This window comes from Chiroxiphia lanceolata, chromosome 1 (assembly GCF_009829145.1).
Source record: "Chiroxiphia lanceolata isolate bChiLan1 chromosome 1, bChiLan1.pri, whole genome shotgun sequence".
NCBI lineage: Eukaryota > Metazoa > Chordata > Aves > Passeriformes > Pipridae > Chiroxiphia > Chiroxiphia lanceolata.
The window spans coordinates 156,069,619-156,082,471 of NC_045637.1; the positions used below are offsets into that span (position 1 = coordinate 156,069,619).

General features: G+C 67.2%; 2 protein-coding genes across 2 annotated transcripts; both read right to left on the minus strand.

The window, feature by feature from the left end:
* Window positions 1–33: 33 nt before the first annotated feature.
* FASTK (Fas activated serine/threonine kinase) lies at window positions 34–9,687 on the minus strand. The gene is made up of 10 exons (XM_032699527.1): window positions 9,644–9,687; window positions 8,698–9,301; window positions 5,920–6,390; window positions 5,229–5,377; window positions 4,815–5,031; window positions 4,551–4,710; window positions 3,907–3,998; window positions 2,985–3,606; window positions 2,568–2,682; window positions 34–616 (listed from the first exon to the last, which is right to left on the minus strand). Exons 2-10 carry the CDS (start codon window positions 9,254–9,256, stop codon window positions 530–532), a joined length of 2,472 nt encoding a protein of 823 aa, XP_032555418.1. The 5' UTR covers window positions 9,257–9,301; window positions 9,644–9,687; the 3' UTR covers window positions 34–529.
* A 313-nt stretch (window positions 9,688–10,000) lies between these two features.
* TMUB1 (transmembrane and ubiquitin like domain containing 1) lies at window positions 10,001–11,848 on the minus strand. Its single transcript, XM_032692417.1, has 2 exons — window positions 11,420–11,848; window positions 10,001–10,967 (listed from the first exon to the last, which is right to left on the minus strand). The coding sequence occupies exons 1-2, from the start codon at window positions 11,779–11,781 to the stop codon at window positions 10,613–10,615; spliced, it is 717 nt and encodes a 238-aa protein (XP_032548308.1). The 5' UTR covers window positions 11,782–11,848; the 3' UTR covers window positions 10,001–10,612.
* Window positions 11,849–12,853: the final 1,005 nt, after the last annotated feature.

Consider the following 12,853-nt stretch of genomic DNA (forward strand, 5'->3'; position numbering starts at 1 on the left):
GGAAAGTTCCCCCCTTCCCAAGCTCCCCCCTCCTCCTGGCCCAGGCCCTGGGAACAGCCCCCTGTGCACACCCGCTCCCAACCCTGCACGGGGTCTGCTGTAGCCCCGCAGGACCCCCAGCACCCCAGGGAGGGACCAGGCCCAAACCCCCTCCCGGCAGCTGTTGGGGGCACAGCGACACCCCCAGTGCTGAGGGGAGCCCAGGCCTGGCCCCTGCAGCGACGCTGGGGTGGCAGAGCCACTGCAGGGGGGCCATGAGGGACCTTCCCCCCACCCCCAGCACCAACCCCCCCGCACCCCTCAAGTCACACCCCAGCCCCCCATAACGGCAATAAATAATCTCACAGGCCCCCGCCCCCGTGGGAACAGGTGCCCACAGCCTGGGCCCACAGCCCGACCCCCCAGGACGGGGGGCAGCTCCATATCCCCCTGGCCCCCCAGGATGGGGGGCAGCTCCGTATCCCCCTGCCCAGGGGAAGGGGCTGGCAGCACCCACCTGGCCCCCCACAGCCCCCCCCGGGTCCATCCCTCAGAAGCGCAGCTCCCTCAGCTTCTGCCGCAGGTAGTGCTTGGCCTCCTCGATGCCACTCACCTTCTCCAGCTCCGTGTAGGGCAGCTGTGAGGGGACAGGGACAACGTCAGAGCAGTGACACCAGCTCCAGCACCACCTGCACCCCCAGTGCCACCAGCCCCCAGCCCACTGCAGCTGGGTGGTGGTGGGAGGAAGAACAGGATGTGGGATGCTCCCCCTGGGAAGGAGGCCAGCACAGCTCCTGCCAAGGGGATGGAGGGCACGGGAAGCACGGACAAGCCCCCGCTCAGCCCTGGACAGGGTGCAGGGAGGGGCAGGCCCAGGGAGCACCCATGGCCCCAGTTCCAGCCCCCACTGCAGCCAGGACAAGCCTGGCACACTCGTGAAGGAATCTCGAGCCCTGCTCTCCAGCCTCCATGAGGGGGGAAGGGGTACTGGGAGAACTGGAAGCTCTGCTGGCCCAACAGCCCTGAGAGCACCACCAGCGCTCACGGAGCAGGAATGAGGGGCACTGGGACTTGCACTCCAACCACCGGCAAAACAGGGGAGGGATAAAGCATCAGGAAGGCTCTGAGGGCTGGAGCCCCTTGAAATACAGGTGAGAGCTGGGGGTGTTCACCTGGGAAAGATAAGGCTCCACAGGGAGACCTGAGAGCCCCTTCCAGGGCCTAAAGGGGCTCCAGGAGAGCTGGAGAGGGACTTGGCACAAGGACAAGACAGAATGCCATCCCACTGCCAGAGGGCGGGGATAGATGGGATATTAGGAAGGAATTCTTGGCTGTGAGGGTGGTGAGGCCCTGGCACAGGTTGCCCAGGGAAGCTGTGGCTGCCCCTGGATCCCTGAAAGCGTCCAAGACCAGGCTGGACACAGCTTGGGGCAATCTGGGATAGTGGAAGATGTCCCTGCCCATGGCAAAGCTGGATGAGCTTTAAGGTCCCTTAAGGTGGGTCCCTGCTGTGCTTTCCACAGCCAAGGGCGTCCCAAAGAGCCTGTGGCACCAGCTGGAGCCCAGTGGTGGGCACTGGGAAGCCCCCTCAGCGTGATGGGGGTCAGCCCTGCTGTTGCTCCGGGGCCATGGCCAGCCCTGCCCAAATGCTGCCCAAGGGAGAGCCAGCTGTGCTCCCAGCCCTGGGCAGCTCCCAGGCAATTCCTCAGCAGTCACAGGACTCCAGAGCTCTGCACAAACAAGGGGCTCTGGGCTGCTGAGCTGTGGAATGAGGAGGAGCCGGTGCTGGCATGGCCCGGCAGCAGCGGGGGGGCGAGGAGCTTTGGGAAGGGCTGTGGGACGGCTTTGGGAATGGCCGTAATTCCGGTCAACTCTGCCGTGCAGGAGTGAACAGGACTGAGGGCTCATTTCTGAGCCGTTTACCTCAGAAAGATCCATCCTCAGGCTACAACCACCCATAAACAGGCGTGTGGGAGCTGCACACCCTAAACCAACACCTGGAGGTTCCTGAGGGAGCTGCAGACACCTGTGAGGGCTGCGCTGGAGCCCGAGGGCTCCTCCAGCCCCAGTGCTCTGCATAGAGCAGCCAGGGCTGGAACCAGGGATGGAACCAGGGTGGGCAGGGCCCAACCTTCCTCCCTCTCCCCAGCACATGGGATCACGAGTCACAGCACAGGGACCTGTGTGTCCCCACCTGATTTCACCCTGAGCCCTGGCAGCCTATGCTGCCACTGGTCTGCTGGCCTGGGCTGAGCCCCCTCCCCTTCCCCTCCCTCGGGTTCAGATCTCGCTGCCCAGGACTGACTGTCCCTTGTCCCTGCTTTCCATCAGAGCTGGTGTCACCCGCCAGCCACATGGAAAAAGTCCTGGGTGGGGTGGGGGAGGGCGAGAAGGAGCTGTGAGGATGAGTCATCCCAGTTTCCCCTCATCCCTGCTTCCCCTCACAGGGACCAGAGTGTTTACAGTGGGCATGCCAGCTCTGACCCCGTCCATCCATGGGGATGCCAGCTCCCAACTCCAGGCCCATCAGATGCCAGCTCTGAGCTCTCAGCCCAACACCCACTGCACCCCCCGGCTCCAGCACTTACCTGCACCAGACAGTATCCCAGCAGCCGCAGGTGCCGGTCCCTCATGGCGCGGGATCCCACCAGGATGTCGGAGTTCTGGCAGTAGTGCCACTTGTCATTGACCGACAGCACCACCCTGCACAGGGGACAGCAGGGACGGCGGTGTCACCCCACATCACAGCATCACTCCATGCCACAATGTCACCCCACCCCACAGACCCTGCTCCCCAGACCCACGATGGATGAAGGGCAGCACTCCAAGCCCCCACAGACCCCGCTGGCGGCAGGGGCAGCTGTTCCCAGCACACTGGGGCGGTGGGGACGGGGGTCTGTAGGTGCCCCACAGTGCTGGGGCCAAGTGCCGCAGAGGGCGGGAGCCGAAGGCAGTGCCAGGGTGGCAGTGCCAGAAGGGACCGGGCACAGGGCCCCGTTCTGTACCTCTGGATCTCCTCGGTGCCCTGGGGCCCCTCGCCCGGGCCCCGCTTGGGGCTGGGCCGGCACGGCGAGGGCGGGGGGCCGGCATCATCACCGGCGGGGGGGCTCCGCTCCTCGGGGTCCTCCTGGGCCTGCTCCCCCTGGAAGCAGCCGTGCTCGTGGCCAGGGTGGCCAGCGGCCTCCTCCTCCTCCTCCAGGATCTTGCCGATGGGGAACTGGAAGAGGGAGGTGGCGGAGGCGCGGGGGGAGCAGTCGGGGGTGCCCGGCGGCGGAGCCGAGAGGCACTCGGAGGGGCTGCTGAGTGTGGAGCTGCCCGGGCTGCCCAGGGATGGCTCCTTGCTCAGCCCACAGTAATAGTCCGAGGGGGGCTGGAAGCAGGGGCCCCCCAGGGCCGGGCAGAGCGCGGGCAGGAACCGCCCGGCCCGGCCGCTCTCCCGGGGGCCTGGGGGGCTGCTGGGCATCTCTGGAGCAAACGGGGCAAAGTCCTGCAAGTCCGAGGTGAGGGCCAGGACGCTGGAGCGCAGGGACATGGCGGCAGGGGACGTGGCCGGGGGAGCCTTGGAAGCCGCCGGAACGCGGGAGAGAGGCAGCACTGTGCCCGAACGGTTTATCCACAGCAGGAAATCTGTGGAGAGGCAACAGCGATCAATGAGGCTTTGGGAACCCCTGACTTATGGAACACAGGCTCAGCGCCCCTGCGGCCCAGTTGGAACTCTGTGCCACGGAACAGAGGCACAGGAAAACCCCCCTTCCTGTGGCGGGAGGACTCAAGGAGCTTCCTCCCAAAGTGTCACAGAAGGTAGCAATACAGGGAAGGGGGTGACAGAAACAGCCAGGACTTGTTCTGCCCTAAATAACCTCCCAGATCAGGCCCTGACACACCCCCCCCAGCTGGCAGGCCCCTCCCCAGGGCCCGGGGGGTTACCTGTGCAGTACCCCGGGGGCAGCACCTCATCCTGTCGGTAGCACTCCTCCCCCACCAGCTGCCGCAGTGCCTCGGCCACCAGCCCCTTGTAGCTGTGAGAAGAGGGGACAGTCAGGGGGGCACTGTGGGGGCTGTGTCCCCACACACAGCTGACACATCCTCCTGCCAAGCACATCCACGCAGAGACGGGAACCCCCAGGAGCAGGAAGCAAAGAATGGGAGCTTTGGGCTCTGTTGTTGGGGGGCAAGAGGGGCCAGGCCCTGGCTCCTTCTGCAGAAAAGCTCCTCCAGAAATCACGACACTATAGGCCTCCAAAAGGGCTCCCCAGGCCTGGCACCACTGCCCAGGGCAGGGGAGAGTCCTCAGCTCTGGAGGGATTTAACAGCTGTGTGGATGTTGCACTTGGGGACACGTCAGCGGTGGCCTTGGCAGTGCTGGAGGATGGGTGGGCTCAGGGTTCTCAGAGGCCTTTTCCAACCCAAACAACTCTACAATTCAAAATGATCCTGTGATTCTACACAGCTCCTCCACAGGCCTCAGAGCTGCCGCAGGGCCTTTCCCCCGACACCGTCTGTGATCCTGCCTGGGCAGGTCACAGAGCCCGTCCCTGGAGAGGACCGGTGGAGGGGCACTGCCCCCTCACCTGTACTTCCTGTTGGTCTCGTCGGCGGTCAGGGCGTGCTCGAACATGAGGACGCGGTACCGCGGGTCGAGCCGGGGGCCGCTGTACTCCCGGAACTCCAGCTCCACCGCCGCGTCCAGCAGCGACAGGTACCGGCGCACGATCAGCGCGTAGGGGCTGCCTGGGGGGAGCAGGATGGAGCCCACCGGGACGGGCACCCCCCACCCATCCCTGCCCCAGCCCGGGCTCTGCCAGCTGGGAGCCCCCAGCAAAGGCCCCACGTACTCATGACATTGGTGATGAAGGCTGGGGAGAAGACCTGGTGCAGGACAGTCTGGGGGAAGTGGCTGAGCTGGAACATGGACATGAGGATGTTGACGGTGGCCAGGGGTGAGCTGCCAGCCTTCTGCTCCAGGATGGCCTCCAGCTTGGGGAAGAGCTCCCCATGGTTGGAGGGGCGGTAGTTCATCCGGCTGAAGGGGAACACCAGCTTCTGGATCACCTGCGGCAGGAGGAGAGGGCATGGCGTCGGGGAGGTACGAGGGACAGGCCGGGGCCACCTGCCCAGCGCTGGGCAGAGATGGGAGCTCAGAGCCTGCCAGGATCAGGGCATGACCCCTGATGCCCCAGGACACCCCACTGTGCTGGGGAGAAGGGCCACGGCTCCCCCAGCCCAGGTGTGCCCAGCGAGGAGCTCACCTTGCTGTCCAGCTGCTCCCCGCGCTTCAGCAGGAAGTTGGCGATGGTGTCGAGCAGCCGCGGCTCGCGCAGCCGGTGCCGCGCCACGTACTTGGCGATGAGGGCCATGGTGTAGGGGGTGAGGTTCTCTGCCTTCCGGGGCAGCCACTCTGCCAACACAGCGCGGGCACTGTCACGGGGCTGCCTCTGCCCCCACCACAGGCCCAGGGCAGGCAAGGGGAACAGGACCGGACAGCAGCACCAGCCCTCCCAAAACCTAGGCAGCTCCCAAAAACCCTCAGGTATGGGCCAGGTGAGAGGCTCAGGCAGATTCCTGTCATGAACAGCCAAAGCACAGCTGGAGCACAGCAGGAGCATGCACAGGGTGGGGCCCTTCTGTAAAATCCCACTGAAATTCCACCGTACCCAGCCTGGAGACACGGTGGGAAACCAGCCCCTGGAGAAATGGGGGTCCCACCCCTCTGGAAGGGCTGGGCTGGGCAGTTGGTGACAGAGCGGCCATGACGCCTCCTCCTGCTCCACCCCCGGAGCCCAGCAGGGCCCCAGCCAGGGATTTCATCACCCCACGTTCCCGGGGCCCAGGAAGGCAAGGCTGCAGAGCCAGAGCCCTCCATGTCCCCCACTCAGCCAGAGCCCTGTGTCCCCCGTGCGGGCAGCAGCAATGCTGGGAGCCCACCCGGGCACCCCTCACCTGCCATGCTGCGGATGAAGCGCTCCTGCCGGTTCTCGTAGAAGAGCTGGGAGCTGAAGATGGCCTCCAGGGCCTTGTTGTTGGCCTCCTGGGCGCACAGGGCCAGCATCTCGTCCAGCAGCGCCAGCTCGTGCTCTCGCATGGCGCTCACCTGGCCCAGCGTGTGCCGCACCAGCCGCAGGATCTTGCGGTTGTTGATGAGCTGCTGGTCGGAGGCCGCGTGGCCCTGCAGCGCCTGCGCCCGCAGCCGGTAGTATGAGAGGAGCAGGAAGAGGGTCTGCGGGTGCCGCTCCTTCTCCAGGTGCCGCTCCAGGCTGCTGAGGCAGGACTCGACCAGGGGGTGGGGGCTGGAGGGGTGCAGCCGCATCACGCTGCTGAACACCATCGACACGTCCTTCTGGTTGAAGCGGCCCAGGCGGCTGCGGGACTCGTCCTCCAGCACCCGCACCAGCGGCGACTCCCCGGGCAGCCCTGCGGGGGCACGGGCACGGATCAGACGCTGGGCACGGACCAGCGCCACAGACAGCTCAGTTCACACCTCAGCCCCACAGCACAACCGCCTCCGGAGCTCAGGCACGAGGCCACCGCTGGGGCAGGACGGATGTGCCGGGTCAGTGACCAAACCAAGCAGCAGAAAGGGAAGGGAAGGCAAAGCCTGGCTGGAACATGAGCACACCTGCACCATGGAAAACGCCACGTGGAGCTGTGGGGTCATTCCCACCCACCCCACCGGAATGGGAGCCCTGCGGCACACCTGCATGAGCGAGGTTCATTTCCTAAGTCTCAAACATCTTTGGGACAAATAATTCATAGAATCCCAAAATTCCAGAATGGTTTGAGTTGGAAGGGATCTTAAATCCCATCCAGTCCCTCACCCTGCCAAGGGCAGGGACACCTTCCACAAGACCAGGTTGCTTCAAGCCCTGTCCAACCTGGCCTTGAACAATTCCAGGGCTGGGGCAGCCACAGCTTCTCCGGGCAACCAAAAAATTCACCTCAAAAAGTTCTTTAAAAAAAGTTGTGGTTGGAAAACAACTGAGACTTCTCACGTGACCAGACTAAACCCTGTTTGTTCCGGCAGAGACTAATCCTTTGGCTTTTCTGACCTTCTCCCATTTCCCGGCTCAGCTTTAGCCTGTCTGACCTGGCTCCCAGGGAAACACTTCCCTGCAGCTCAGGAGTGTTATCCAGCCCCGGCTGTCAGGAGGGATCTCCTCAGTAGAGGCACAGAGTGCTGGGAGGCCCCAGAGCCCTCCGTCCCCCCCGAGGCTGAGCTGGCACGGGCAGTACAGGGCGAGTCACTGTGGGTTATCGTTAACCACAACTCAGGAGGAGGAACGTGCAGAATTGGTCTGAGCAGCTGCTTTGTTCTGTAAAAAGGCCTCAAAAGGGGCTTGGAGTTTGTGTTAATGAGGGGCGAGAACCAAGTGGGGGGAACAGCAGAGCTGGGCGGCCCGGCACGGGGGTCTCGGCGAGGGCAGCCCCGGCTCAGCGTCAACTAACACCCGGCGCCGCCGGCCCGAGGGGGAAGAAAAGCACCGGCCCCCCTCCCCCGCCAGGGGCTCGAGTTACTGCGGCAACCGCGACCAGGCAGCTCCGCCAAGCCCCGGCCCGGGGGGGCTGCCGGGGACGGCTGGGGGGAGCCGCAGACGGAAGGGCAGGCACCCGCCAGATCATGGAATTCTGTAATGGTTTGGGTTGGAAGGGATCTTGAAGCTCATCCTGTTCCACCCCCTGCCATGGGCAGGGACACCTTCCACCAGCCCACGTTGCTCCAAGCTCCATCCAATCTGGCCTTGGACACTTCCAAGGATCCAGGAGCAGCCACAGCTTCTCTGGGCAACCTGTGCCAGGGCCTCACCACCCTCAGCCAGGAATTCCTTCCCCTATATCCCACCTATCCCTGCCCTCCGGCAGTGAGAAGCCATTCCCTGTGTCCTGTCCCTCCATCCCTTGGACCCAGTCCCTCTCCAGCTCTCCTGGAGCCCCTTTAGGCCCTGCAAAGGGCTCTCAGGTCTCCCTGGATCCTTCTCTTCTCCAGGGGAACCCCCCCAGCTCTCCCAGCCTGGCTCCAGAGCAGAGGGGTTCCAGCCCTGGTAGCATCTCCAGGGCCTCCGCTGGACTTGCTCCAGCAGCTCCACGTCCTCCTGCTGCTGTTCCCTGGAGCTGGAGGCAGTTCTGCAGGTGAGGTCTCACCTGAGTGGGTCAGGATTCCCCCCGGCCCTCCTGCCCACTCCTCTTTTACACAGACCCCAATCTCCTCCTTGTGACAGGAGAACGTGCAGGGTCTTCTGTGCCCAGTGAAGGGGGAACCCCTGGCACACAGCCCCAGCTCCGTAACATCCAGAGGCAGCTGCACAGGAACCCAAACACCTCAAACATTCCTCCCAGAAGAGCAATATCTGGTGACATAGGGTTTGTGCCCTCGAAGGGTTTAGCCAAGGCTGAAACCTCAGTGCTCAGGTGTTTCAGGGCCTGGAACTGGGCTCCAGGAGCAGCTGATCCACACTGGCCAGGCAGTGCTGCCCAGCGTCCTGGCTCCCGCTGGCTCCAGCACTGATTCCTGGGGCAGCCAGGGGCACCCTGCTCTCCTGCCCCTCAAGCAGAACCCTCAGAGCAGGGTCCCCCAGGGCAGTGCTGCCCCCTGAGCAGAGCCCTCCCTGAGGGGCATCCTGCCCCCCAAACGGAGCAGAACTGGTCTGAGCAGTCCATGCCCCTGGAAGAGCACAGCTCCAGGTGCCACACACCCACCCGGCCCCAGGCCCCGGGGTGTCTCACCCAGCGCAGCCGCCGCGTACAGGCAGTTGACGATGCTGAAGTTGTCGAACTTGGCGCAGCCGCTGACGATGGCCTGGCACAGCGCGTGGAACTCGGGCTGCTCCAGCACCTGCCCCGCGGGTCCGTGCCCGGCCCCGGCCCCCGCGGGCGGCCCCGGCTGCTGCTGCAGGAGCTGGCCCAGCTTGTGCAGCGCGATGGGGTAGTGGCTGGCCGACACCTTGCCTGGGTTCTGCGTGACCCAGCGCAGCACCTCGCCCACGCTGCGCGAGCGCTCGATCAGCCGCTTCATGGTGAAGAAGGTGTCGTAGCTCATCTTCTCGTGGATGAAGTTCCAGCTCTTCCTCTTGCCGTGGGCCCGGCCCCGGCCGCCGTCCGGGGGCACGGGGGGCAGCAGCCCATGGCCGTAGGGGTCCAGGGGCAGCAGCAGCCGCGGCCTGGCCTTGCCGGCGCAGCAGCAGGCGGGGAACATCGCGGCGCCGCGGCGCTCACGGGCAGCCGGGCCCCGCGGGCCCGCCCGGGTCAGAGCGCGCAGCCATGGGCACAGCAGCGGGCACAGCATGGCGGGGGCGGCGCGGCGCGGGGGGCTCCGCGGCTCCGGGGGACCCTGCGGGAACAGCGGGGGTGCGGGCAGTGAGGGGGGCTGCGGGACGGCCGGGGCCGGCGGGGGCACGGGGGCCGCCCCACCCACGGAGACCCCCGACCTGTCAGGGCCCCCCCATCCACAGGGACCTCCACCCGCACGAGCCCCTGGCACCGGGACCTCGGCCCTGCCCGGGTTCCCGTCCCGCTCAGCGCCGCGGTCCCGAGATCCCCGGCCCGGCCGGTGTCCCCCGGCCCACAGCCCTCTCCCCTCTCCCGGGCACACACCGACCCCCGGGGGGTGACGGGCCCGCCGCGGCCCCCCGGCGGGCCTCCCCGCTCCCCCCCAGACCCGTCCCGGCCGTACATGGCGCTGGCGGCCGCTCGGTCCCGCCGCCGCCGCTCAGCGCTGCGGGGCCCCGGACCGGGAGCGCGGCCCCGCCGCCATCTTCGCGGCCCCGCCCCGCGCGCGAACCTTCCGGGGCGGGGCCGGCGCGCGCCGTATGCAAATCAGTCCTGAGCCCCAACCAATGAGGGAGCGCGCCGCGAAGGGGCTGCCGGCGCAGGCGCGCTGCGGTCCTGCGGAGCGCGTGGTTCGACGCGCAGGCCCCGCCCCCTCCCGGAGCCCCGCCCCCCGGTCCCGGTTCCCCCCGGTCCCCCGTCACCCCCTTCCCGCCCGTTCCCCCCCCGCTCCCCGACGGCGCAGCAGAGCCGGGACGCCGCGGCCGGTCACAGTCCTTCCGCTTTAATTGTTACGGCGGTGGGGGGCGGCATCCCCCAGCACAGCACCGGGACACCCGGGACAGTGGGGAGCACGTCCCGCCCGGTACCGAGACCCCCGGGGGGTGCGCTCCCCCGGCACAGGGACCCCCGGCACCCCGGGAGCACATTCCGCCTGGCACCCTCGGGATCTCTGGAGCATATCCTGCCGGCACCAGGACTCCCGGCACCGCAGGGAGCATGTCCCCCCCGTACCGGGACCCCCGGGAGCCGCCCCCGGGAGGGGTTGGGCCATACCCCCGCGGGAAGGAGCGCCGGGGGCACGGTCACCCATGGAGCGGCCGTGGGACACTCCGTGCAGGGCTGGGGTGCACCGGGACCCCCTAGAGGTAGCTGAGCCTCCACTCCTGCAACAGCCCCGACCCCGGAGCCCCAGCATGAGGTGAGGGGACCTCCCGGGACCCCTGGGCCTACAGCCCCTGGGGGACACAGTCCAGTGCCTGGTCCCTCTGGTTCCGACGTATTGGGTGAGCTGAACGCAGAGCCCCAGGTGGGCTGGGGGGCTCCCCAGGTGTCCGAGCGTGGCCCGGGGCCCCGGGAGCGGGTCTGGGCCGCGCTATCTGCGGTACATGGCGAAGGCCACGAAGGTGACGAGCAGGGTGAGCCCGGCCAGGCAGGTGGTGGCGGTGGCGGTGAAGACGTGGCGGTGCTGCAGCTGCAGGTACCAGAGCAGGGCCAGCAGCAGCACGAAGAGTGGCAGCGCCAGGCTGCCCACCCCCAGCGCGGCGGGCGCGGGGCCGCGGGGGCCGGGGGGCCCGGGCGCGGCGGGGGCGGCACTGGGCGGGGACAGGTGGCAGTGCAGGACGCTCAGGTGGCCCAGGTGCAGCCCCGCCAGGCTCTGGGTGTCGTCGCGCAGCAGCTGCCCCTGGTAGATCAGCCGTACCTGCTGCTCCTGCCCGGGGAAGTAGGTCCTGGAGGGGACAAGGACAGAGGTGTCACTGCTGGCAGGACAGGCCCCTCCACCCATCCTGTGCCATTGTGCCCACTCGGACCCCCTGCCCCACCTGCACACCCAAGCCCATGTCCCCATTACCCACTCCCGGTGCCACCCACCAGCACAGTCCCCTCCGTCCTCCTGTGGACGTGCCCACCGTGACCTCCGCCCTGCCCCGCACACTTGTGCCCCTGTGTCCCTCCAGCTGTCACCTGCCAGGGCACTCCCCTCTGTCCACCCCTGCCCCTCTGCACAGCTGTGCCCGCACATCCCCATCACCCGCCCCAGGGTTCACCTGCCAGCACGGGCTGTCCCACGGCCACAGCGCCGGGCACAGACACCCGGGACAAGCCCACCTGCCCCGGGCACGGCTGTCCCCTCCCGGGGGCCTCCGAACCGGGACACGTCGGCGCTGCCCGCCCCCCTCACCTCTTGAGCGCCCCGACGGTGTCCCCGGGGCGCACCCGCGCCAGGCGCTCGGTGTCGTTCAGGAACTTGAGCCGCAGCACCAGCGTGGGCTCGGCGGGGCCCTCGGGGGCGGCCGCGGGGGGCTCCCGGTGCCGCAGCCCCGCCGCCTCATCGGGGGCCGCCGCTCCCTCGGCCGGGGCCGCGGCCGGGGCCGGGGCCGGGGCCTTGCGCTCGGTGGGGGCCGCGCTCGGACCCGCCTCGGGCGGCGGCGCCGCGGGCTCGGGGGCTCGCGTGGAGGCCCAGGCGAGCCCCAGCACCGCGGCCGCCAGCAGCAGCGCGAACAGCACCGTCACCTCGTCGCCGACGCCCTCGATCAGCGCCATGGCGGCGGCGGGGCCGGGAGGGCGCTCCGAGCGGGGGCTCCGGGCGGGCGCGGCCTCAGCCCGCGGGGCCGCGGGGAACCGGGGCCGCGGCCGCACCGGGCCGGACTCGGGCCGCCATCGCGCCGCTTCCGGCCGGGCGCGGGGGGCGCCGGGACGTGTAGTCCTGCGCCACGGCAGGGCGCTCGGGCGCGGGGCACGCCGGGAGCTGTAGTCCTGCCGGCAGGCGCCATGGCGGGGTGGTGCCGCGCGGGGCACGCCGGGAGTTGCGGTCCCGTCGGGCGGGGGGGCGCCGAGAATTTTAGTTCAGCCCCTTCGCTGTGCTCAGGCACTCCCAGTACGATCCCGGTCACTTCCAGTCAAATGTCAGTTGCGCCCAGCGTGCTCCTGGTTGCTCCTGGTCACCCCCACTATGGCTCCAGTCACTCCCAGTATGAACCGAGTCACTTCCAGTAGGGCTCCAGTCACTGCCTGCATGATTCCAGTCACTTCCAGTCACTCCCAGTATGATCCCAGTCTCTCCTAGATATTCTCAGTATTATTTCAGTAATTCCCAGTCTGATTCCAGTCAGTTCCAGTATGATCTCAGTGTTATCCTAGCATTGACCTAGCTGCTCCCAGTATGATCCCAGCTGCCCCCAGTGTGGTTCCAGTTGCCCCCAGCATGGTCTCAGTTGCTCCTAGTCACCCACAGTATGGCTCCTGTCACTCCCAGTATGATCCCAGTCACTTCCAGTCACTACCAGTATGATCTCAGTCCTTTCCAGATACTCCCAGTGTTATTCCAGTGACTCCCAGTATGAAACCAGTCATGAACCAGGATAAAATCAGGAGGCAGCAGCGTGCAAGGGCAGCCCCTTCCTGCTGGGGGAATCCGGGGGGCTGGGGGGCTCCCAGGAGGGAAGTCACGACTTCCCTTCCAGGATCCTGTATGGGAGCTGCCTGGGTGGGAAGGACAGGTGAGGCTGTGTCAGCCTGGAGCTGCTGAGCGGATCCCGGGGCTGTCGCAGTGATGGATGTGAGAGCAGCAGCAGATTCCAACCACGACTGATCTGTGCGGGTGGAGAACTGGGAT

Excerpts from the sequence above, each read along its gene's own strand:
- FASTK (XM_032699527.1), bottom strand. The coding sequence starts at position 9,256 with ATGCTGTGCCCGCTGCTGTGCCCATGGCTGCGCGCTCTGACCCGGGCG. Across the intron at positions 5,032-5,228 it reads GGGAGCAGCTGGACAGCAAG|GTGATCCAGAAGCTGGTGTT; the intron begins GTGAGCTCCTCG and ends CTCCTGCCGCAG. Across the intron at positions 3,999-4,550 it reads GAGACCAACAGGAAGTACAG|CTACAAGGGGCTGGTGGCCG; the intron begins GTGAGGGGGCAG and ends CTCTTCTCACAG.
- TMUB1 (XM_032692417.1), bottom strand. The coding sequence starts at position 11,781 with ATGGCGCTGATCGAGGGCGTCGGCGACGAGGTGACGGTGCTGTTCGCG. Across the intron at positions 10,968-11,419 it reads ACCGTCGGGGCGCTCAAGAG|GACCTACTTCCCCGGGCAGG; the intron begins GTGAGGGGGGCG and ends TGTCCCCTCCAG.